General features: G+C 34.8%; 1 protein-coding gene across 1 annotated transcript in view; it reads right to left on the reverse strand.

Annotated features, from left to right (window-relative positions):
* Positions 1-17027, reverse strand: part of LOC149808334 (delta(14)-sterol reductase TM7SF2-like) — a 43913-nt gene extending 26886 nt beyond the window's left edge. Inside the window, exons 1-4 of the mRNA XM_089975886.1 lie at positions 16965-17027; positions 13049-13087; positions 6902-7096; positions 2978-3142 (exon numbers count right to left, since the gene is read on the reverse strand). Coding sequence (XP_089832012.1) covers positions 2978-3142; positions 6902-7096; positions 13049-13069 — 381 coding nt within the window. The 5' untranslated portion in view covers positions 13070-13087; positions 16965-17027. The remainder of the gene's footprint in view (positions 1-2977; positions 3143-6901; positions 7097-13048; positions 13088-16964) is intronic.
* Between the last annotated feature and the right edge of the window lie 10956 nt (positions 17028-27983).

Below are 27983 nucleotides of genomic sequence, written 5' to 3' on the forward strand. Positions count from 1 at the left end.
GGCCTCTTCCATACCATATATTTATGCCCTTCAGAACTCTAATCAAGGTATGTGGTATTAATTCATACCTTTTTCAGACAGTGAACTTGACCTTTGACCTTTTTACCACAAATTCAACAGACTTCTTTCCTGCAAGTTACCCATAAACTCTGGTGAAGGTAGTGTTGAGAAGTGTAATGTTTATATACAAGGCCACTGTTCTTTCAGTCACTATAACCATAACCTTTGTATCCCAAGACTGATAAACTTTTACATTATCCCAAATGTAAGCCTTTATGTTATTGTGTGGGAACCAGTTCTTCTTTCAGGCAGTGACCTTGACATTTGACCCCAGATCGATAGGATTTTGCATTAGCCAATCCAAAATGTTTGGTCCTGGTCTGAGAGGTAAAACTAATGTTATTGTGCTGCTACCATTTCTCTTTTCCAACATGTGACCTTGATCTTTGACCTTTTAACCCCAAAATCAAAAGACATTTCTTTTTGCCAAGAACTTGTCTCTAAACTTTGGCAAAGGTAGTTGCTGTAGAACTGAAGTTAACTTGACAAAAGAAAAGTTAATGCACAGATGGATACACAGGTCATGGCATGATATGTTCTCCCAAAATGTAGGCATATAAAAATGACACTCTAAATACACTCTCATTCAGATTCAATAACATACATATTTTAAACAAATTCCTCAAGTGACAAAAGGTAAAACTTAACTTATCAAACAGTTTCACTGTATCATGAAGCATTTGTCATATTTATTTTCAACAAGACACAAGATTCCAGATGCATGCTGATGTAAACAGAATAAAGACAAAATGTTAAGCAATTTAACATGTTGGGTAATAATGTTGTTAATGTAACTCGTCAACCCCATATAAGAAGGGCAAATCAGTCAGTGTATGCCCCCAGGGGTGTAAAATTGAGGGTAAAAAAAACCTCTTTGTGTCAGAACTGGGGGTCAAAAATTTTCATCTGACCCATACTTTTTCAGCTTGAAATAGGATATTGCAACTTAAACAACATACTCTATCTCTCTCTCTCTAAATACAAATAACTAACATGCACAATTAACAAATAAATGCATTGTCCGTTCAAAGATTAATTGTATTAGTTCGTTTATCTTTTAAAGTTGTACTTTCAACAGTCTCCTTATACAGTAATACCTCGAACATTCGCAAGGATAGGTTCCAGAACCAGTCGAGGATCAGAAGGAATCGTAAATGTTTGGTACGAGTCACTAAAAATGCTAATAAATGCTTATTTCTAGGGTTTAAACACTAAATATGACCCAAATCATGCTCCCAAAGCACTTTAATTTCATTTAAAAGTTAGCTTAATACATTGCCCTTAAAAAGAGAAATAAATGGTTGACGTAAAAATAGAGTACAGTATCGCCTAATGGGTATTAGCCACACTAGCGCATTTACAGTATGGTACATGTATACTAATATTACCCCTATACTAATTCATTGGCTGCCGTTTTCTTTTGCACTCACAGTAAGGTAAAACCAAGTAACGAATGGGACTGTAAACTTAATGACTGACGTTTTCTTTGTCATTGTCAGGAAGGTAAACTAGGTAAACTTCGTATGTCACAATAGTCATATAACGAAGGTACAATTCAATAAAATAAAGAAAACATGTACGTAGAGGGTACCAATGAAAATTTTGCGAATCCATGAATCCAGAAACGCGAATGTACGGGTATTACTGTAATCTTTTTGAAGCAATAATATAGACCAACACCTTACATATAAGCAAATACAAAAAGCCAAAAATATCTTTTTAACTAAATGGCGGTTCATTTATTGCCTGTCGTAAAATGTGTACTATCATTGGTTTCAATGTACTTTCAACAAGCAATGAGACCTGACATCTTGCTAAGCTCAATGAAAATCGTGTAAGAGCTCACAATATATGGGGAAGGTACTCAGTCATAACACTGCCTATGCAAGTTTGGTTCCCCGTTTCGTATGCTCCCTGCGTTGCACGCCGCTATACGAACAGGAGTGTAACGCAGGGAACAAAGCAGGAAACCCTCGTCCAATGCATTGGATATTAAATTTCGATTGCATTGTACAAATCCTTTGCGTAAAAAACAAATGCATGGCAACAAAATGTGTGCGTAAATTTTCTCAAGTGTGTTTCCCTGACGCACAAATGTGCGTAAAGGGAAATACTGAATCAGTAGTCTGTGTGCCTTGGAAAATTTAATTATTTACTTTCAAACTATTTGACTCTAAGGTTCTAAACCTTGCTTTACTACTGGTTGCATCTCCAATGGTCTTTATTTTTAATTAGGCAACCTTTGCTGCAACAGTCTGTCTACCTCCCCCCTTCCTTTTTTTAAAAATGAAACACCTGAAGGATATAAAACAACCAAAGAACTTGGTTATTTCATACATTAATTTTACCATTCCTAACCCAATCAGTGGTATTAAGTCCCAAACGATGTCATCTCTTTCATATTTCAGACCAAGTGAAAGTTCCAATATAAATGATGAGCATGCCCAGGGTTATTTTCTGGTTCCTGGAAATGTCCATTTTCAAGGAAGGGGCAAAGTCTTTGGACTATACATACACAGAAGGTAAACAACATTGCCTGCAACCAGTATTTTTAATTCCAAATTTTCTAATCCCCTCCCCCCCAAATAACCTCAAGAATAAAAATAGGCCATCAAATTTGAAAATATGAAAAATGGGCAATTTGAAGAATTGTAAATTAACTGTATAAATTCACTGAAATAAACTCTGACATAAAAATGTATGCAGTTTTAGCAGAGAACCTAGATTTTCATTTGAAACACAAAAACAATGTTAGGGATCCCCTGGCAACAATTGGTTTCACAAAGCAGAAATCAATATATATTTTGCAGTCTTTGCCCAAGTATCATAACATTAAAACCAATTTTGCAGGCTAAGGGAAGCAACTCTATTTACAAATGCCTAAAAATCAGCATAAAAAAATAAAACACAATGTTACCTTATTGCAAGTCAGGTTTATTGCCAGCAATGTTGCAGGTAGGGCAAACATGATGAAGAATGTCCCAATGGGACCACCAAACTCATAACGCTTTGTCCTGGGAACCACCTTTTTCTCATCTGCATCCATATTAAACAATTCGTTTGGCTTTGAAGGTGTTTCCTTCTGTAAATAAATTTCTTGAAATTAAGTAACCACATGTGCACTTCAAAAATTATTTCTTTGAACATATTTTATTTTCAATCCTTTCAAAATAGTGATAACTACTAAGGATACTGTATTGATTGGAGAACTGAAAGATCATTAATGCTAGTGTATATACTCAGAAGTGAGTCCAATTGCACATTTCCCGATCTGCCATCACACAATGTATCAGCAGATCCGAGTCTACAGTTTGCCAGAAGTATTCAGTATAACAAACATCAAAGACCTTATATGCTGGTATATTCAGATACCAAGTCTAATGCAAGGTGTGTTTGTATGTAATAATCTGAATGCAGTGAAAATTTGTTTATGCCCCTGTGGTCAATGTACAATGTTTTATCTCAAACACTGTAACACAACAAAATACATTTTCATTGCCCCTTAAATCTCATAGGCAATGGACAGTGTCCCTCTTTTTTCAAAATGCAGAGAAAGGGACAAAGAAATATAGCAGATGGTACTTAATGCACTAGTAGTGGTAAAGAAAATAAAAATACAAAGATAATCTTATTTGCTTTAAATGTTTTATCATCTGTACTCACTATAATCTATTCCTCAGACATTTACATTATTATAATGTTGTATCAAGTGATCCTGCAGATATTAAAATTAATGTTAATCTGCCCTCCCAGTCTCTGATTTGTTGGTGAAATACAGTTGTTATTGTTTTGAGTTAATGTTACTGAAGTAATAAAATCTCTGAATTAGAGAAAGGACTGATGTCTGTCTGATTTTATCAGGATGAGTGAAATTTAGGCAGGATCAGTAAATGTTATTTTGGTAATCCTGTGGTTTGTAGTCCAAATTTAGAGCCCCAATCAAATAATCCATAAAAACATCACATATTTCAAATACCTGGTTCACCTGAAAAGAATTCACTATGGAATTTTCCATTCTTGATCATGTTCTCATTTAACTTTGGTGTACACACTCATTATCTACCAGCATTTATCATACTAATTCCCATTTATATGAATCATTTTGTTAGAAAGTAACAACTCACTTAATAATCGACAACTTATGTGTTTGTTACAAGTTTTCACCTCATACATATAGACCCTTTAGTCTTTAATTCAATTCTGAAAATACAACAAGGATATCTACATTTTTCTAAGCAAAGATAAGGAAATATTTCTTAAGTGGGAACATTATATTGTTGCTAGTACCAAGCCATTAGGGACAATTCAAAATGTTTCCTTTTCACAAATTAAATATTTTCATGTCTACAAAATAATAATTTTCTTCTAATTATATGTTTATAAAGGCTAAAGCCATCAATCTGCATGGGTTTTCTACATTCTGTGTCAATGCAATTAAAATATGTATTACTAAACTGATAAACAGTTCCTAAATTTTACAATAATACTGGGAAAGTGACACTTTATAAATTTAGCTTATGCATATCAAAACAACTATTCATACAAAAATGAAGAGATTTTAAAAAATTTAAACAAATTTCATGATTGGATTTATACTGTTGGTATGGGGTAGCTAGAAACATAAGTTTCAAAGACTTCAGACCATAACATCTTTAAACAAAATATTTTAATGATTCTGAGTTTACTTTTAAGCACTTTGTTCATTGCTACATTCAAATGTAAATCTAGCCCAGTAGCAGAGGCTATATCCAATTTTCAATCATCACTAAATTTCACTTTGGAATCAAAGTAATCAATGCTAAATATATCCATAATTTTCAAACACTACTGTGATGAGTTAAAATTGGTACTTAAAAATATTGTATTAGTTTTTTAACAATATTTTTAAAAACCTTTACCTCATGCAAGCACATTTGGACGCCTCTACTCCATTCGCATGGAAGCACCTTTTGATGCCTCTACTCCATTCGCATGGAAGCGCCTTTTGATGCCTGCTGTAAATATCAGCCATTTTAAGTGGGTTTCGTATCTCCACATTTGGAGAAAAAACCCTAATAGATACTACATTCATTTCTGCGAATGACCATTATATCAAATCACTGTTTATGCTCTGGTCGAAATCTGCTATTTAAAGTAACTGGGTCGTATTCTGCACTCTCCAAAATGGAGGTCGCAGATCGCAGATTTCATGCAGTACACACGAACTTTTCATGATTAGAATCACAACTATGAAAGATTCAATAACTAAAGGCTAAAGGTAAAGGCTCTGATACTGATGTAGGCAGCAATTAGTTTTTATAAATTATCAAATTCAAATGACTTAGTGATGTAGACGCGGACAAAAAAACTTGTAAATTTCGAGTATGAGAAATGGCAGCTTCACTCACTTGATGGTGAACAAGTTCTCTCAAGATTTTAAAGCACATAAAAAATTCTTCCATGAAAAATAATTACACAGCTATAACGATCGGACTTTACTCTTAAATTTTTCTATACATAATAGTAGTGTACCAAAAATGTAAAATGGTTAAAATTGCTGTTAAACCTAACATACACTACATTGCCTAACAGTCAACAGGCAGGCCTATGTGCATGGAGTCGAATAGGTAACAGGTGTTCTATTTATAGCACGCTGCACTTTGTCACTATGCTCTATGAGGTAAATGGTTAAGAAACAATCTGCTTAAAATCAGAGCTCCACTGTTATACACTACGATCTGACAGCGACTGCTTAGGGTCGTGTCCTGGTAACCTATGTTATTACCATAATCGTTAATTTTATCAACCAATAAGATGAAGTCATATATCTTCGCATTTGGAGCTGGAGCACTGTGGGATGAAAAGCATAAATCTGTACAGAACGATTTGATTCACTTTCAGATTTTTGAAAACTTCATTGCCATTGGCTAATTCAAAGGTCACCAGAACATCACCCTTAAGTGGTCATTGTCAGATCTTCATATAAGCCAGTGGAGATATGATTTTATCGGATTGCTTAAGAAATAACTCTGTGACATACAGAGGAATACTTGTAATTTAAATTGTTTGGAAAAGTGGGAGGTCCAACAAACGTTTGACAAGTTTTTATCTCATGGGTCCAACTGAGAAAACTGCAGGTCCCAGACCTTGGACCAATGCTATTTTCAAGCCGTAATAGGAATTGCAATGAAACTTCTGGTCATATCCTGGAGTCATACAATTGTGGCCCCTGGGTCAGAGCTTAGAAACCATTGATATACACCCCATAACTAAATATTAAGTGGATGTGAAAAGATTAATTCAAATATGCAAGCGACTTTGGACTCAAGGTCTCTTCTTATGTGAGACTTAGCTCCAGGATGACAATGACAACAATGCCCAAATCTCCAAAATGTAACCATATATAAAACTTGTGGGTAATGAAAAGACAAATTTATATGCAATGGACCTAGAGTTCAGGGTCTGTTTATAACATCAAAGGACTTAGCCACTAGGTCACAAATTGGAACTATTGAGATCCTCACCTAAAAACCATATATAAACTTGCTCTGCAAGACAAATTCGGTTATCTAACTGAAATTGGACCTTGCTCTATTCTTATACTTCTGGGACTTGATTCGAGGGGCACATATCTTGTGTAGTGTGACATAAGGCAAAGAAACAGAAGGAATCATGTTTTACAAATCCTACATTTTTTATCAATAATTTCAATGTGAACTGTCCTAAAGTTTCATTAAAAAATCCATGCAAAGTCAAGAGGCATATTGACTAGTCTGATTATTAAAGACTGGTCAGTTCTTAAAGTACTATAATAAAAAAAACAACTGCCAAGAGCAGATAGGAAAAGACATAGTTTTCTCACCCCTTCAACCTTAGCAGCTAGCCTGGCTGAACTCCTCGAAGGTGTGACAGACACTGGTCTTTCTGCCTTCTTTGATGGTGTCCTGCCACGGCTATGACTACGACTCCTGCTTCTGGATCTGGACCTTGATGAACGGCTCAAAGATCGTTTCTTTGTCCTAGTCCGGGAACGAGACCTAGACCTTGATCGAGAGCCCTATAAAAGACAGAATACTTGAATCACACATCCTCTTAAAATATCATTCACTTTCAGTAAATGTACAAATATTAAAATAATTAGTTCCTCTTTTTTCATTATAAAGGTGATGTTGACAACATCAGTCTTTAACAGCTGATATGCTGATATAGCAAATCATTCTAATAATGCCTGTTCTTCAAAACATGACCAAAAGTTACTCTTAGTACACAGAAGAAAAAACTGTTTTGTGTCCCGAGATTTACAGCCATTACAGTAGTGAACAAAAAGACCTAAAAATTGTCAAGTTTAGACATTGGCCTGCAGAAAAGCAGACCCCCTTCTTCCAGTATTTTTTCTTAAATTATTTGGCTTATATGCAAGTATATATGATACTCAACAGGAGCAAAAGATTTAGCTGGTTCTCCTTTGAAACAGAACCTAAAAGTTGGTTGAGAGGGGGATCAGGGTTTAAAAATATAAAAAATTTCAAGGTCTAAAAATATAAAAAATTTCAAGGTCTAAAAATATAAAAAATTTCATGGTCTATTCTTATATACATAACTGCAGACTTTTGCCCTAAAGAATCAGCCAAATGCATGAAAAATGGGCATTAAATTTTCAAGCTCTTCCTTTATTTCTTTATTAAATGTGCATAAAATTCTCCCAATTTCTTAAGGGGGAGATTTCCCACCTAACTTTTCAGTTCTACAAATAGACACTGACTCTTGGTTTGCAAAAAATCAAGATTCTTTATTCTGATGAAATTTAGTGAATACAAGAATATATTTTGGTTTCCAATTTATTTGCAGAAGCCACACATAGTTTAAAATAATATATTTAAAGAAATTATAAAGCAAGATTAAGATGATCACTACAATTAAACTACATGTTTGAAACATTACATCTGAAAGCTACATTTTCATGGCATATTTTAAATTTAGGATAGGTGCTTTGTGTTTAACAGTTTGTGAACAAATACAAATTTTCCAGCTTTGTCAATATCAAACCTGTTCCTGGACTTGCAATGAACAAATCCAAATATAAGAAATATGTGGAAACTGACCATAAAAATTGATTGCTGACTTCTGTTATTATTATCAAAGTCTATTGATTAAGATTTTCATCAGGCAATGGGAGACACATACATTGAATCAAACATGTAAGGATTGAAGGGTTAGCTATAGCTCTCAGGTTTACCACTGTTGACAAGCAGGTCAGATGATGCATTATTCAAGAGCAGTCTATTTGCTCAATGGTGAGGTTCCTACCCAAGTATCTGGGATCAAGGATACTGACACAGAAGTGTACAGGAGTGAGGGCCTCCTTGGTGCAGATCTTGAATTTGTTCATCACATCAAGTTGCTATGAAGTTGCTTGACCATTTCAAGCTTAAGCCATATGTCAATAGCCACAATGATCATGCAGCTGTTGCTCAGCCATCTTATCAATAGCCCCATCAGTTGTCTTCATTCATTCAAGATATTCTTCAGTATTCCTTTTCATACCAAAATTCTTCACCATGTCAGTATCCTTACTTAGAAATTAGACTAACTTCTGAATATTTTGAAAACTTTATGTTCAAATACACAATTACAATTAGTTGAACAGATCCAATATGTGCTTATTGAGTCTCATTTTGAACGTAAGGCATTCTAATGTTATTTACAAGTGATTTAGGTCACGAGACGGGTGCAGTTTATATTTAAAAAATATAAAAATCATTTGGATGGATGATTTTTTGGGGAGTGATTTAAAACAACCCTGCTTCAAAGGTATGGTGATCATAAAGCCATTCTTCATCAGATTAAACTAGAAAATAAAATGCAGCCATTTCTTTTGATCAAATCAAAATTGTGATTATCAGAATCAAATACTTGTATGATAACAGATGAAATGATAAGAGGTGCTAGAAATAATACCATGACTGCTTGTCAATGCTTTTCTGCCAAAGACAAAAACGTCAACCTCTCACCTGTACTTGAATAAATTCACTTCCTGCAGGTGTTATTCTACTTCAAAGCTTTCAATCTAGTCCATTATACAATACACCCTATGTAGAACAATGTGACAGCTAGTTTACATCCCCAGCTTTATTTAACATTTATGTTCCAGATATTACAGTGGGATGTGCTTTTATCAGTTCACTGCTAATTCTGAAAGCTCAAAAGTACACCATAAGGATCATGTGACTTGATCACATGGCACCCTTTCAAAAATACATTTGCAAGGTTCAGTAAATGTTGTGTGCACATTGCAGCCATCACTTCTTAAGATAATTCATGCATGTAAAAGATAGTTGACTTGTGTCCTTGTAAATGAACTACAGCACTATAGTGTTCAGTAAAAGCTCAGGTCTGAATGGTGATATTAAGTCATGTCCAGGTGTTATGACAAGCCACTGCAAACAGCTTTTAAGCATGCTAGTGATTAACTAAAAATCAAAGTATTGAGAATACTGATAACATGGTAATAAGGACTATTAAGCACCACAAGGTCAGACAAAAAACAAAAGGTGGTGGGGACTGGTTGGCCAACCATCTCTATTTCTCATTGCTTAACCTAGTAATTTTTCCCCAATGGAACACACACAAAAAATCATATTATATATTATATAAAAAAATACAACCTTCCTTCCCTAATTTTAAAACCAATGCAACCAGAAACTTTGTTTGGCGAAGTGGAACATGAATTGTAATATACTGATCACAAGCAAACACCAGCATCTCTCTAAAACCATATAATCAGAATTGTACATATTTTAAGTCTATTATGCTTTATCAAACAATTTATCAAAACATTCAATAACAACTTAACAATTTTCAGGTAGTTATCTTCTTTAAACATTTTCTCTTGAAATGATTATTATGAAATACTACAATTAAGCAGTCCAACAACATCAAGTGAGTTAACCCCAGACTAAAATCATTTCCTTGGAATTAAAATTAGAGTTATGTTCCTTTACATAGCTAACTTTTCAAGGCCAAAAGAGCTCAATATAGAAAATGCAAACAATTTCTAATGTTGGAGAGTTGAGAGAATGCTATACACTTCAAAGGGACAGATCTCATCAAGCATTGCAAGAAAATATTCATGTGATCTATAATCTGAAATTTCTGCTAAATCTGTATGATTGGTCAAGATGCAAATTATATTGTCCAGCCTTTGATAGAATAGAAATCTAAGTGCCAATTTGTCATTCTTTATTCACATAAATCAACTTTAAAATAACTTTAGCTGACCTGGTACCTCATAACAATGACCTGATATAGTGTAATCTGTAATGTGGCAGTTAACCTTTCACAGAGATATTTTTAATCCATTTAACCAATTCCAGCTTAAAATTAGCTTTCTGAAAAATTAATATCATGGTCACTTCATAAACGAAGCAATAAAATTCAACTTGTAACAATTGCTTTTAAATTACTTAGAACTCTTGTTTTATTGAATTTGAACAAAACTGGTTGATGGGACTTCAAACACATTTCAATAACAGAAAACATCCACTGATGATTCTAACAATAATATTTTGGACACCACATCCTAAGCATTGGGATCTTTTCATTGCAAACACATAATATTGGGACATTTTAACACTAGCTTATAGTTTCCACCACCAAACTACCATCACTAATAATTTTTTTATTCAATTATTTTTCTATGTTACTTTATAGCCAATTAAAAATTAATATAAACTAAAAGACTTTATATAATTGTGCTGTAGATTTGCAAACAAGTTGCCTTTTTAAATAGTAGCAATAGTAAAGATGCTCTTGCTGACTTGGGTATGATAAAAAGCTTTTTTATTACAAGTCCTTAAATTGAAAAAAAAACTTCTCTCTTCGTTTAACATGTAATTTAATCTGCATTATAATAGTTCTGTTATTTACTTAAAAACGTTTATGGTTAAAGGTGCAATATAATCATATAGCACCATTATTAAATTCCAAGTTTTAAAAGATACAAATCTGTGCAGTACATTAACCAAGCCGACAAACTCAAGAAACTAGAATATTGAACATAATTTTAAAAAATAAGCTATTAAAAAAGTATGAAATAGATTGTCATAACAAATGTGATTTCACTGATTTGAAGTAATCAAAAAAGTCATTTAGCTTTTCAAACTAGATTCAGACATGATTATGATCTTTCATTCAAAAAAGCTGAAATTTTTTTAAGGGGGTGAGTGGGGGTCCTCCCCTAACAGAGTCTCGATCTGAGGGAAGGCCCCCTGCCAAAAACGCATTTAACACTCATAAAAAACTGCTCCTGATGCAACTTTTTATCATAAAATAAACCAAAATAATCATCTGAAAAACTAACCCAAAATGTTCAACTTGACTTCATAAATTTCACAAAATCTATAGTCACACAAATTTGTTCTCCAATACTACTGATGCTGAAGTCATTTTCATGTCAGTGTTCACATCATAATTAAGTCACAATAATTTCTCAGTGTTTGCAGCAAATATATTATACTTCTCTCTTTTTTATAACAAATCTGTAAAATAAACATCCAAATACATCAACTATATACAAATAATCCCATACATTCACCTGTCTTCTTCTCCAGTGGACACAACCTTCGGGGAAAACCCCCTATTAGATACTACATTCATTTCTGCGAATGACAATTACGTCAGATCACGTTGTCACTGTTAATGCTCTGGTTGAAATTTGCTATTTAAAGTAATTGGGTCGTATTCTCCACTCTCCAAAATGGAGGTCGCATATTTTGTTCAGTATTTACGAAGTTTTTACGATTAGAATCACAACTATGAAAGATTCAATAACTTAGGTAAAGGCTCTGAATTTGATGTAGGCAGCAGTTAGTTTTTATAAATTATCAAATTCAGATGAACTAGTGATGAAGACGCAGATAATAAACTGCTATTGTACAGTTGGAAAACGTAATTAGATGTTCAGTATTCAAATCATGCTGCGATGATAAACATTATGTTTAACTGAAAAGTTTGTAAAGTACGCATAGACTTTATCTACCACTAGTGCACTTGTACAAACTCTAGTTCCAAACTCTATGCAGCTCAATGGCTTGTTGCTATCTCTCAACTTGAAATAATTCTTGGAAATTCTTATTCTTTATTTCACATGACGATGGCAATCTATCTCCCACCATGAATTAAACTCAAATTGGCATGTGATGTCCAATAAACATAATTGTGTCCATTCTAGCTTATGTTCACAAGAATTGGAATACTCCTTTTTATTCTTCTGTGTTGATTATTAAAACTTTTCAAGAGGCTTATTTTTCCATTCATCTTAAACACATTGCTTGCTGTGCGCCATTTAAAAATTTTTTATAATCAAGTATGATCATGCAGACACTTAGCATGAACAAATAGGTGCAGCTTAAAGCATCTGAGGTGCTGCTGTAAAGTTAGTCTGGTTTCCTGACTAATTCTAATATGAAACCCAGATTCAAATTAAACAGATGAACAAACTGTCCATATTTTTCAGTAATTATAATTTTTTCCATAGATTTCGCAACAAGACTTACGGCAAAATAATAAGGGTTGGCAGGTCTGCATTATGATACGCAACTGTGGTGAATCAAACTAAGAAAACTTTTAAAGAAACTTGCAGTAATATTTTCATCATCATTTTACAATCTGACAGGTAAAAAAGCCTCTCTATTTTAGTCAACTTCACCATATTCTGGCTACGGAGGTAAGGCAAAATAATGTGTTTCCAACTGGCTGACCATCCCGTTTTTTCATTTCCAATCTGAGCACACACAACCCCACCCAAGTAAACAAAAAATCCTGAAATTGATTTGTGCATCTGAGCTGGTTAAAAATAAAAATTCTGAGGCCAACAACAGTAAGTAGGGTCACCAAGTAGCCCTAATTAGTGCAGTAGAATTATTCCTGACAGTTTATCTATTCTTAGACTGCTACTGTTGATGAACAAAAAATCAGCTGAAAGTATATATGCAACTTCAATCATTATTACCTTTTTTGCTGTTGCTGCCATTCTACTTCACTTGCTAACCTAGAGAAGGAAAATGAAAAAGGCTGTTATATTAAAGGGCTATATGCTTGGACGCATCTTCCACTATTGTGTTACAAATCATGTTTATTGTATCTACATGTACTTTCACACCAATAGAGGTGATCTAGATCATTGACGCATCAATGAATCACAATATTTACTCTACCAATTGTGTATCATGTTACAAACTAATAACTATTCCTGTCATCTTTCTATCCTTTCAAACAAATAAATGCAGCTTACAGCTGTCTCCTTGTATCTACTTTATTTACCTAATTTAAATGCTATGCATTCTTTTTATATTGAAAGAATTTTAGTCTACCACAAGATATAAATTATTATTCCTTGAAATAAAATTAAATGTTATACTTCCCTGTGTACCTCTTTTCAATCTTTTTTTTTTTTACTCCATAGTCTGGTAAATATTTGTTCACCCAAGTATTCATTTCATTTGTACACTTACTCAAACTGTACACTGATTATATCCCATAAAAGTGCATACAAGACCTGCCAATCCTAACAAGACCATCTCAGTAAGGCTGAAGTTTTTCCCAAGAATGACCAACTTTCAGTAAGGTTCAACAAGATAAGCTTGTCATAATTTGATTCAAAAGACACAATTAACGTGATGATACAAAGCTTTTAATTCTGTGCAACAATAAAACAAATAATTCTGCAAGTCAGTTATCAAAACATGGTTGGCGCTTAATTAGGTTCTCAGAGAAACGCTCAGACATAGCTGTTAAGAAAGATTCAAGCATTTTATGTTTAATTACAAGAGGACACATTGCATTTATAATGATTATACTTAAAAGATAGAACTAGAACACAAATTTCAATAAATAAAAAATATTTGAATTTGTAATTATTTATTAAAGTACTGCCTCCACTCAACATAAGTGACATTTTCATTGATCGAAATTTCCTTACATATCATTAATTGCGGTGTACTAGGACTGTCATTTGGAAAGAAAATGTAAACAATTGTGACCTATTTTTAAATTTGATATTTCATAATGTTGATTAAACTTTCCAGGTGCTATCTACCGTTTTCGACGATAAAACGAGCATTATATCAAAGTTTCCATTACCAATTTTGATCGCTATTTTCTTTAAGTTCAACCCATAGGGATCAGTTTTGGGGGTATTTCTGGTTTTAAAAAATGGGATCCACGTGTATAATTGGGTTCACAAGTTATCTGGGCACGCTTTTCCCCCCAGATATTCTATTAATCCAATGAATGCCATATTTACCATAACCTGTTTTTGTTTCCCAAGAAGGATGCAATGTCCTTTTCCTGGCAAATGCACACCAAAATTTGTGTTGAAAATGGAAATAATGCTTGTAGTCTGACTATACCTCCCTGTTTATTTGTACCCCCTATCGATTTCAATAATAGAAATCCTTAATGTGATAAAAGGTGCACAGAACTTAGTCAATCCATTCACCAATTTATAATTTTTAACAAGAATGTGAACATCGTGGCCTAAACACCAGTATTCTCCGCACCATGTTGCGTACAGTATAGGCAAGGTGATTTCCTCAGACAACATTGTGACGTAGTCCATCCTATTCTGTAACTGCCAGATAATTCCATAAATTACCATAATGTTGAGAATTTGGAGTTATATCCTTTGCAGAAATGTTCATAGAAATCACACTTGTTAAATCCAAGTGAATGGAATTTTTGTAATTGTATTCTTTTCCTTTGCTTGATTAACTATTGTAAATATCAAAAGCAGACGACAGTATTTTCCTTCTACCTACATACATGTGTAGTTGTGCATACACCACTTTGTGAAAATGGACTTGTCCAGGAAATGGAAATGACTGGCAAACAAGGTCGTCTTTAATAGTGAAAACTTCCGCTTGGAATGAAACACACTAACGATAGTGGTGTTAGGGTCCCAACCGGGCATAATCAGGTTTGAAATTATAAATCAATAAATAAACTGACTAGTTTGACTATACCTGCCCGTTTGTAGCCCTTATTGATTTCAACAATAATCTTTAATGTGATAAAAAGTGCAGAGAACTTAGTCAATTCATTCATTGACTTACAATTTTTAACCTGAATGTGACCATCATGACCATAACACTAGCATTCTCTGAACCTTTCATGCTTAACAGACTCTTCATACTAACATGGCACCATGTTGTGTATGCTATGGGAAAGTTAAGTTCCTCAGACAACATTGTGATGTAGTCCATCCTATTCAGGAACTGACTGATAATTCCGTAAATTACTATAATGTTGAGAGTTTACACCCCTTGTTAAATCCATGTTAAAAGCAAATTTTGAACTGTCCTTCTTTGACTTTTCTCGATTCGACATTGTAAATATCAGAAGCAGACAACAGTATTTTCCTTCTATGTACATACATGTGAAGCTAAGCATACACCACTTCACTGAAAATGGACTTGTCCAGGAAATGGAAATGACTGGCAAACAGGTCATCTTTTACACTGAAACCTTCCATTTGGAATGAAATGCACACACAATAACGGTGTTAGGGTCCCACCTGGGCAAAATCAGGTTTAAAATGATAAATCGATAAATGAACTAAGTTCTGTGCATCTTTTATCTTGTGCTTTTTGTCTTTTAAATCTGTAGGGGAATACAAACAAACTGGAAGGTATATTAAGACTATAAATTCTGTGCTTCTTTCATCTCACTTGTGCTTTTCATATTTTAAAGTGGTAGGGAGAGTACAAACATAAGTATATTCATACTATAGGTGATTTAATATGCTAGATGATCCAAAATAAAATTTTGTATGAAGAATATAAATGCTTTTAACTTGTTTCCACAGCAAAATTCAGCAACAGTAGTATTAAATAAGAGTACTTTATTTGTTTCTGGATGTGAATGTTCTCTCTTCAAACTTTAAGACAATATGCTTAAAAGGCACTAGGTGTGAATCACACCTGGCTGCTCCATTGATACGTATACAACATTTTAGTGTCTCATCCACGTAATAAGGGTACTACTATTATAGTACTAACGGTCGCTGTGCAAAGAGATACTTCCTTTTCATAAAAAAGGGGGGGGGGGGCTCAAAGCAGTACATTATGGTTTCTATTTAAAATGATAATATATTTAAAAGGAAATGCATTCAAGCATTTTTAAATGGCTCAGCAACACCTTCAAGATCTAAATTTTGTTTCAAAACGGCATTTTCCATACCTATTTCAGAAAATATTTAACTGAAACGTTTTATTTACTAAAGACTTTAGGCTGTACACTTGCTAATTTGGGCAACTGGTGCACAACATTTTTCAAGCCAATTTCAAAATTATTCTTGAACGAAAGGATTTACAACTATTACAAAATAGTGAAGTTTATCAAATTTAAATTAATATTGTCATTAAAAACAAATCTACATTCCGCTGAAGGACTGGCATTTGCAATGAAGTGAGGTGAAAATGATATTCAGCCGCGATCCACAAATAAGCATTCCCCACTGGCGCCTCCAGTCACCGGGTCGTGGCATACAAGACACGGTCAAATTTGAACTGTAGTATAATGTTATACTTAAAATCTGTCATGGCTACATCTTGAAAATATAGCCAGCATATAGGAGTTAAGTCAAACACACGAACTAATCAACCAAAGTGGACCATAACGGTAGTTATGCAATTTACAACTCGCCCTACATTTGTAACAACATACAAACAATGGACAGCAGTAGTTATTCTCGATCACTTGTTACGTACATAACCTAAAACGAAAACAATTTGACCCAATCAATCGCAATTATTCTTAGTTAAAGTATACATTAACACCTTATAAAATTCTTTAACAACAATATTGTAGTCTCTACACAGTCAACGTGCAATATGGTTAAAAATAATGGACAAAATACAAATACTTACGATATATCGTACTACTACAGCACACGAACGTAAAACACGGCGTCTTCCTTGGCGGGCTTCGTTTTGATTGGCTAAAATATGAAATCTAAATTCATTCTGTCTTTCTGTTGGCTAGTATTATTAACCGGACTCGATTTCCCGAATGACTCATTGGCTCTTGAAAATCCCCGGTATTTGGTCCAAGAGCTGTGTATTTCAAATAAAGGAAACAAGATTATGCAGGTCCTCAAGATGTCGGCATGGTTACAATTTTCATAGAAGAAGTTCATCACCAATAACGGGCCCTCAAATAAAAAAGAGTTTACAGTGAAAGGCCTCAGTTGATGCAATGTTTGACAGAATGAAACAAATGCTATAAAACATTTGGCACGGGAAAGAAGTACTACACACATGACAATCTGATACAATCAGATCTCCAGTGTTATACATAAAGGACAGCGGAGCTCTGATTTTAATCAGATTGACACACATGATCATTTGCACATGTCCATGAGTATCTATGAGACAAACATACAGGGGATTTGGAAACTCCACCAAATATCAAACGTTAAATGAGGTTTCCCTTGTGGGGTAGTGGTAGAGAGTAGCAGTAAACAATAGTCAAGAAAAGCGAGTATCTTTTTTACATAAAATAAAAAACAACGAATAGAGAAAAGTGCGTTTCACGTATAAAAAGCTAGTCTTTAGTCTAGAAAAGTCAGTATTGAACAGAGAAAATTAAGCAAATATTGGGAAGAAAAAATCCATATAAGAAAAGAAATTAACGCTAGGTTTTATCTGCGATTTTAATTAACAGCACTTGTCATACGAAGTCTACCTTCAACACAGCACACCACATTTTGTAAAACAATGTTTCATCTCCTTTTTCTGATTTCAAATTTCGTTTTGTCCTAAAGAAAATATACCTCCTCTATCACATGTATGAATCTAAGTCTGTTGATCATTTACTACAAGTTAATTGTTTTCCCCCAACGGAACAACCTTCTTTTATCTCTCATTCTCTCTGTCTCTCTGGATTACATTCGTTTATCGCTTGCATACGTTTTTTTTATGTTTCCTTATATATATATATATATATATATATATATATATATATATATATATATATATATATATATATATATCAGTTCTGACCGCTCCGGTGGCATAGTGATCAGAGCGTCCGCCTCGGATGCGGGAGGTCGCGGGTTCAAACCCCGGCCGAGTCATACCAAAGACTTACAAAAATGGTACTAACAGCTGCCTCGCTTGGCGCTCAGCATTAAGAGGTTAGTGTTAGAACTAGTCGGCCTGGTGTCGCGATAATGTGACTGGGTGGGACACCATGCTACATGTCTGCGGCGTAATGATCCAATGCTAGACATCGCTATAAACTGTCACACTGCAGACATCGTAGCGATATAGCAGAAATATTGTTAAAGCTACGTTAAAAATCTAAATCACACACATTTAGCAGTTCTAAGAGTTCTGAATGAACAAAGTAAATAAAGTTTATAATTGTGATTTTTATTCATGTCATACAAAAAATGAATGACATGTGTGCGTCTTCACCTTCAAGGTGTATTTATCTTACCTACCTCCCTACCTACATACATACATATATGTTGATCATTTTCTGAAAGTTACTTGTTTTCCCCCAACAACCTTCTCTCTCTCTCTCTCTCTCTCTCTCTCTCTCTGGATTACAATCGTTTATCACTTGTATATGTTTTAATTTGTTTCCATATATATATATATATATATATATATATATATATATATATATATATATATATATATATATTGGGATTTTTATTCATGTCATACAATCAGGAGGAATTTCTTACAACGTCGCAATCGAAAAATGAATGACATGTGTGCGTCTCCAACTTCAAGGTGTATTTATCTTACCTACCTACCTATTTACTTACCTACCTAGCTACCTACCTACCTACCTACATACATACATACATACATACATACATACTGATCGTCTCACGACGCACATAATGACTGAAATTTACCATGAATGGATTGGTCAGTTCAAAGACCATGTTTCACAACTGTTTAGTCATAAATTAGGGTAGCGATTGATGCGGCATCTGACACTTCAGAGAATCTTGGTCCAGTAGTCTCACTCTCGCTGATTAATAGTGATTAACTGTAACTAACTGTAAATAAGGAGAGATTCTGAGATCTCGTAAAAAGATATACTGTTATTTCATACACACAACGGAAATTGTACATTGATCAAGCGGGCTTTCCGTACACCATATACAAGCAAATTTGTCGATTCTCTTGCATTACAGTTTTTGAAATTTGATAAAGTACTTAAGACAAGAATACATTCATAAATTCTGTTTAGAAAATTACTTTTCTGGCATATATATATATATATATATATATATATATATATATATATATATATATATATATATATATATATATAACACGTTTTGTCTTACACTAAAATTTTAAACGTTAGAATAATAATAATAATTAATAATAATAATAATAATAATATGCTTTCCTTTATTATGATACGTATGTCTATCCGTAGTTTGTCGCTTTGATAAGTTTCCTTCTCATTCTTGTTTTCTGAACTTGTTATTCGGCAATATTCTCCGTTTTGTCCCACATTTTAATTTTAGGACATCTTTCTCGTTCGCCGTCTACACCTCTTCTGCCCTTGGGTCACATCTCTTGAAGTGGAAGCGAGGTCAAGAAGTAATATACCTTTTTCCTGTTAAAGTTTTTCCATCACCGATAATTTAGTAATTATTTATTTACTTCATGTCTGGAAACAATATTATTATATTCTCTCTCTCTCTCTCTCTCTGGGAAAATAAGAAATTATTTTTTTTAATTGCTGGTTTAAATGAATTTATTCGTATAATAACATATTGCCAAACAACCCAAGCAAATCTCTCCCCCACCTCACCTACACCCAAGGACAGTAACGCTGTCCAGATCAAATTAAATGTTAACGTGTTGCTTCTGTATCACGAAAGATATACATAGTAGTGATAACGTAGTGACCAGTTTTGTCCTGGTAATATCGATGAACTCTTTGTTATGAATTTTCTGTCAGTTTGAAGTGGGGTTTGTTTTATAACACTGTGAGCATGATACAACATGTTCTATTATTTGTTCTTCTGCGTGCTGTAAATACTTTCCATCAAAGTATTGTGACCGTTTTGGGGGGTATGAAAGATTTTAAATTGAGAAAGAGGGAAGGGCATTTTAATTAACTTAGCAACGCCTGTTAGGCTAGTACGAATCACTTTGCCTCAAATGTCTGAAAAACATCGGTTAAAAGTACGGTATTTTTAAGAACAGATACCTCACTCTCCGGTGCAATGGTTTCTTGGTATTTAGCACATTAAAAGCATATCCGAGTCCCCACATCAAATATCTTTAAATTATGAAGAATGATAATTTATGCAATATCTGAAAGGTTTGACCCATTTGATCAATAGTTACAGAGATATTACAGGTTAAATATACATGGCATGAATAGTCCCCTAGGTCATGAACAACTTAAGCAGTCTCCTTTACACGAGTCTGCGTGACTTTGTAAATATGAATTTGATTTGTGTGGATGTCACAGGATATTTGCGGTGCTGGTTTATTTATTGTACAATTTAGACAACGGTTGCGGGATTTTTATTTGCAAAAATGGTATAAAGAAGCCAAAATGATAAACCTCTTTAAAGAATTATAGAAATTATAGAAGTTGTATAGGATGTGAAAAATACATATATGGTGTTAATACAACGAAATAAGACGGCAGTACATTCTCTTCAGGTTAGGAGAACTTCCTATAATATCGATGCGAGCAGAAACAAAATGCATAGATTAAGCTATTTGTGTTACAGTGAGGAAATTGAAGACGAATTCCATTTTTCATTAAAATGAAAAAATACGCAGCAGTTTATTCCAAATGTGAATACAAATCTTTGCAATAAATTTTATGAGGTAATCAGATAAACAACACAGTTCATATATTTTATCATCAGTTTATGGAATGATACTTTATACATTGTGCAATTATGTCTATTCTGTCATATATATATATATATATATATATATATATATATATATATATATATATATATATATATATATATATATATATATATATATATATATATATATGTGTGTGTGTGTGTGTGTGTGTGTGTGTGTGTGTGTGAATTTAAGACTTATCGCCATATTGTTGACTTAGAAATTACTCTTGTGTTTCCATCCAATTTTTATATCGTCTTCATTGTATAATATTGTACTTGAGCGAATGTCCTTATCCGAAAAGCATTTGTTTATATTTAAAAAATCTTCTTCCGATAACGAGTGTGGGGTTTTCTCTTGATTGTTTTTGTTTTTTTGTTTATTTATTGCGAGCATTACTCCACACAGGAAGGATGTGTCATGTGAGTATCACGAAAACTAAAACTAGCCATTTCGTCATCAGATAAACGTCAAATGAAAATGCACCGTATCGAATCGTGGAATTCATCGGTTAAACATATTTTATTTTGCCAAATTTTGCAAAAAAGGCGTCTGGATACAAGTTCTCACAACAATTGATAAGCCATTCCCATATAAAATATAGTGGAAAAGATTAATCAAACATGACAAACGGCAGAAGAAAACAAAAAGAAATAAAACATAAAAAAAGCAAGAAATGATGTGCGCTGAAAATTAGGGGGAAAAAAAGAAGAGGGATATCCAAGGCAAGTAAACAATGATGTCACCAATATTCGAAAGAAGTAGTATGATAATATAAGGTTTAGAATTTCATTACTGATCAAAGCCTTCCACCCCCACCCCGTGACTTTGTCCTCATATCACACACACATGTCCATGCGTGAAAGTTACCCATAACTGCCCTTGTTTGAGCAAAGTCATATGATTAGAAGGCTGTGACCTAGATCACTAATTAACAAAACTACTATTATCATATGATTCATTACATTGGCATACACTTGCTCGATTTTCACTGACTGTAAATCAGAGTCTTCAATGCTCCGGTGCTGCATCTTTGCTCAGAGTGGCCGGTGTTTTCCATTTCTGCCAACAAAGTGTCTCACTCAGTCATGATAATAATTCTATCCTCAATAGCAATTAAGTGAAGTTTATTGATTGTATTGACACTGCTTTGTGATGAAGCCAGAAGTTCTGAATAAACACGTATTCGTGAATTCAGCCGTGACAAGATTATTTTACCATCGCCGCCAGTCACACCTGCTACTACTGATACGGCTCAAACAACATTTCCGATTGATGTACCTGGAGTTGTTGCCGCAGTCTCGATTCCAGCCACACCCAGATCCATGGTGACTGCCGAGGCGATTCCGCAAATAGCATCTACAGCCACACACATGCATTTGTACTTCACAAGTAGCGCGGTCGTCTTGATGATTTCACCTAGTAGGTGTTTTGTTCTGCTTCGATTATTTTTTATGTCGGGTAACACTGTGAATCCAGCATAGATTTTCTAATAATAATAACATAAACGTCTAGTATAATTGCTCGACAGGCTGGCCTCGGTCAGACTCATCACATCCCCGTGAAAGGTGCACACGCATTTTTACCAATTATTTTTCTTCACTGGTACAACTACCACGCAATCGTTGGAAATACGGTCGCGAGGAATATTGATGTCTCCGGCGATTGTTCGCATGATTCCAGGCTTAACTAGAACCTCGCTGATTACGCCCTCTTTTTATGTAGCCAGTGGTTCTTATTTTTGCCCAAGAACTCTTACACGGACAAGCACATTTTTGTGGTATACCGATCTGAGTCTTTCTTTTGCTAGTCTTAATAATGTTAGATGTTAGATCAATATGAAGGTCAGAGAATTTCATCGTCGTGGGTTTGCCGGTGAACATCACATTGTTGTGGTTGAAGCAATTTCTGTGTTTTTACACTTGTCTTTGCAGTCAACGACTGAGCATTTAAAAGTGTTAATGTTATAACGACAAGGTGGGATCGAGTTGGTATTGGTACATCTAGATAGTCCCAACTGTCGATTTCCATTTGTCCTTAACAGGATTATATTTCAGAGAATATGAGGGTTTATTAACACAGTTCTGATGCAGATATTCGTCGACCAGCATAATAAAATCACCATCGATGTTAGCATCACTGGTCAGCTGATCCAACACTCAGTAGGCTAATTCCTAAACCTCATCACCGCAGTAAACATCCATCACTTATATGTAATGATGAATATAATTTTAAACAACAAACACCAAAGAAGGTTAAGTATCCATGCGGATAAAGGTTGAGTTCTTGAAACTGTATTTCATCTCCGGCGAGCAACGACGCGGATATTATGTATGTATTTATACATTAGTTATCTTTAACGGATTGCGTTACTTTTGGTCTACAACGCTGATTATTATTTATCGCTATTGACATTGTACAACACTCGGGATTAAAATGGACACGATGAACATGTATGATCCTGACTCGCGCACCTTTAAGATGTGTGGTTTATGTTATCAAAACCACTCCCTAAAATAATAAAAACAAATCAACCATTTGCTATATTGCCTTTTTCCCTTCTTCAGTGGTTTAGACACACTCCCCCCACCCCCATATGCCACATCATACTATTACTCGTGGTGGTGAGGGTATGGATGATAACACTTCGGCAACCTCTGCGTCCACATTCTGCTCCATCTAAGCTATTTTCAGTCATTTTTGCGACGATCCTCACATCCTCAAAACAATACCTTTACATGTCCACGTTACACGTTTTAAATTTTCCAGCTAGATAAAAAAATCACAAGCTCATCGGTGTATGCGTGGGTAACAACACGGCTAGTAAACGAAATCCAAATTCAGTCTGATGATATCAGTTTCCCTTGTGAGTGGAATCAACGATGAAAGTTTATCACGCATGTCTTTGAATGACTTTGTCAAAGAGAGTAAACCAAAAGCGGTCATTGGACACGTCGATTGCGTGTTCAATATCGAAGACATTTTGCCCAATCCTGCTTTTGAGGCTAAGAGGATCGTCGAGGACCTTTGCCTTTTTATTCGTGTATGAGATGGTATGCGAACCCCAACCAATCTTATTCATAGCCATCCCAGATGCAGTTCAGATAGCTCCTAATGCAGCCATTTGTGCAACCGCTGTATCATCAGCTTCTAACAGCGTTGGAATGGCCGTGAGGAATGAAAATATTCCTCCGATCTTTTGCATTTGTACCACGTCTAATTTTAACAACTTTAATGACCTTTTTTTAATTATTTTTTTTAATTTTGCTTTTCGTTGGCAACATCAATCTGGTCAAGGTGTGTTTGGGTCAACCGAAATTGAATAAATCTAGTTAACATTGCCCGAGATAGCCTCAATGTAACTATGCAGTCGTGTGACGAGAGGGGCTGCGTTGGGATTGTCGGCAAGAATGGGCCCACCTACACGTGTATGAGAGGAAATGTAGACCACATACTGTTCAAACAACTCATAGTGTTCTAATGCGAAGTAATAAATCGGGTACAACGTACGAAATTCGTGCTAGAAAATTTTGCAGACCCGTGTTAACTTTTGATTTAGGTCTAGGTACGACCATAGCTAGATTGGTGTCGAGGATAGACCACATTTATTCAAGGGTTCCTGATCACCGTTTAATCGAAACGAAAACCAAGCCACTCATAGTTTGTCAAATATTATAGCACTCTTGTGTTGTGTGATCTTTCGATCCATATTTTGAAACGCGAAGAACATGTGTTTTTTTTTGCATTAAGACCATGTTGGGTATTTATTTGCCATGTAAAATGTCCTTGAATATCGTCTATTGGGCGCATATATGGTGTGCGCGAGAAATGACAATGTTGAAGAGGTTCCAGATCGCATAAACGACAGGGAACGGTTTTCTATGGTCATTGAAGGGATTAGCGCATATATCCATAATGTCAATGTGACAACACGAATTGGCCAACAGCGGAACCTCGATCAAACCACACTGCATCCTTTGCGGTACCATTTCGTCGTAACAGGATTGTGTACATGGTCCCGAAAATAACTTTGCGAACATCTCTGTTACACGTAAATACGTGACTGAGGGGAATCGCACACGAATACCTCAATGAGTTTTCCTCAAGCTGTAATCAACGCTACGCAAATCCAATGTTACAATTTTGGCTGCTGTATATGACTTCGGCATTTACATCTGTTGTATTAACAACGTTGATGTTTAGTTAAGGTCCACTAATTGCATACGGTTTATGATCGGTAGTATCGAATGAGTCCTTGTGAAACATTAAAAAAAAAGGACAACCTGGAACACGGATAGATATGCGACTTGATTCAAAGCCAGGAGAAGAATCAAGAAATCGCGTCGATGCTTAATGTACCGACATGATCTTGCTAATCAAGCGACAAATGATACCCGTGCGCATCAATGTACTGATATAAATCGCATCAATGACTTAAAAACGCCATCAGTCGTACACTTGGAGAAAGAATTGCTAGATGGATCATCATAAGGGCATGAATGCTAAAATTACTTTTGGCGAGTCACTTGGAGGTAAAGGATATTGATGTAAAGAACTAGCCACGATCAACTACAATCTGTGCAGCTGTTGAAAATGTGAAGCTGCTATTGAAAAGTTAACGAGCATGGCAAAATTCATGAACGGGGTTGTTTGAGCATGATTGGCCAAACAAGTGCTGTGTCAAATTTACTTACCCATGCAAAGAAATATGTTTCGTTCATGGTTTGATGCCAAGACGCCAAACTAAATTCGTCAGTCTGATTTTGTTTGTTTCTTCCACATGATCGCCTTCAGTGAAGGTCTTACAAGAACGCATTAACTAACGTACGGTGTTGCCAATAGATAAAAAGCAGCGGATCCGTTGATGTCTAAAGATCCAGCAAGAGTCGCAGAAGCGCTTAAACGTATTTTTGCACGTTCACTGCTAACATGGCTACTGCTGTTGCAACCTGGCAAAGAATTTATGGGAGCCATTGCTGCATTGTTAATAAAAGAGAAGGTGCGGATTCGTGTCGAACATGTAACATACATCGTGACCAAGATATTGTGAAACGATTTAATTATACATTTGCAAAATGATTATTCGATTATCAGTACGCGCATGCCATGGTTGGTGGGTGAAGGCAAGGCGATATGTGCCCTGACCGCGGATCCAAGTTCGAATCACAATAGATTACAAATAACTTCTTTAACCCGTAAGATAATATTATTTATTCTTATTTTAAAATGTATTTAATATTTATCAAGCATTCCATGTATGATCCAGGGATAGTACTGTCCTATTTTACACTTCGATCATATTGCTTGTACTTATTTTTGTCAAAAATTTTCAGGCGTAAATTTGTTAATTATAACAATTATTTAATTTATTCCGCACTATACTGAATATACGAAATCCCATTCAAGAGCAGATATAAATACTCGAACTATGACCATATTTAGTTATAATTAGTCGTATTGATGGTAAGTGAACCATGCTGCTACTTCTTCATTGTCTGAGATCCCCAAAAAGACCACGTTATAAGCCAGTCATATATTATGACGTAGTCATTGAACAGATGTGTCCACTGAAAAAATCCCGACTGATTTCATCCATTGTTTGCATCTATTACTACAGTGGAAATGTAACACAATACTATAATTTGATCTGATTGTGTCCTGCTATACTTTGGAACAAGCCTTGGAATGCAGAACAGATGCCTGTATATTTCAAATTCGTTTGTACTGATACTCATTGGAGATCTTTATCTGACACAGGACTAAGGACAACTCATATTAACCATAAGCTTTAACTATACATGCAGTCAGCCATTTCATCTCTAAAATCTGGGACTATAAATCCTGTCCTGTTAATGTTTGTAGATTTTAGATGAATATATATATATATATATATATATATATATATATATATATATATATATATATATATATATATATATATATAAAGAGAGAGAGAATTATAAATATACACCAGAGTCTCCAAGCCTACACAACCACACTGATATTTGCGTTGACCTAAGTTATTATTTATTACATCTTGTGTGTGGGGATGCAGGGGTTGGTGTGGGGGGTGTGAACAATCGCTGATTTTGTTATAGATGATATCACATCGTGGTTGTGTAAGTTTAGGAATGTCTGACACCTATAGATGTTTGTTACAACAGCAGCATAAATCTAGATTACACCTCTAACAGATTTCGAGCCAGCTCAGCCAATCTGTAGCCGTTTTTCCGCTGCGGTAACTAAATTTCCCAGTACATCCCCAACCCAAATGTGTCAGGAATGATAAATAACCATTGACAAGCGGCAGTCGTGTCCTATTATATTTTCATTAAACATGACCAGATGGCGTTGGCTTGGCGCGAAGCCTTAACACAAAAAGATGATGTTGACATAAGGGCGAAAACGTCTATAATTTAATGATGATGATGTTGACATAAAGGTAATGATACACTGGACAACAAATTTTTACAAAAGTCATGTTACTGAAATAAAATTAGTCAATTCTTATCAATTTTTATGTGCTGAACACGAATATGACAGTCAAATTGCAAAATTGGCTCTGGTTTTTTTGTAATCTGCAAGAAATTAATGTTTACATAACGAAATGCATTCCAATAGTAAAAAGTCAACTGTAATAGCCTACCTATAAAAAATCAAGTCATTGACTACATCTTAGATTTCTTCGCCTGTCTCTTGTACAGCTGTTCGGGAGCATCTCTGAGGAGTGTCCAGCAGTAGTCAGCCAGCATTGTAGTGGACCATTTTCCCTGGTATCTTTGTTCCATTGTTGCGATATCTTGATGAAAACGTTCGCCGTGTTCATCACTAACAATACCACAGTTGCTAGGAAAGAAATCCAAATGGGAATGAAGGAAGTGAATCTTTAGAGACATATTGCAGCCAAGTTTCTTATACTTCATCAACATGTCTTCTACTAGTTCCTTATAGTTTTCTGCCCTAACATTTCCGAGGAAGTTTGTAGAAACTAGGCAAAAAGCATTCCATGCTTGTTTCGCGTCACCTTCCAGC

The sequence above is a fragment of the Sinohyriopsis cumingii genome, chromosome 1 (genome assembly GCF_028554795.1).
Source record: "Sinohyriopsis cumingii isolate HCF-2022 chromosome 1, ASM2855479v2, whole genome shotgun sequence".
Classification (NCBI taxonomy): Eukaryota; Metazoa; Mollusca; class Bivalvia; order Unionida; family Unionidae; genus Sinohyriopsis; species Sinohyriopsis cumingii.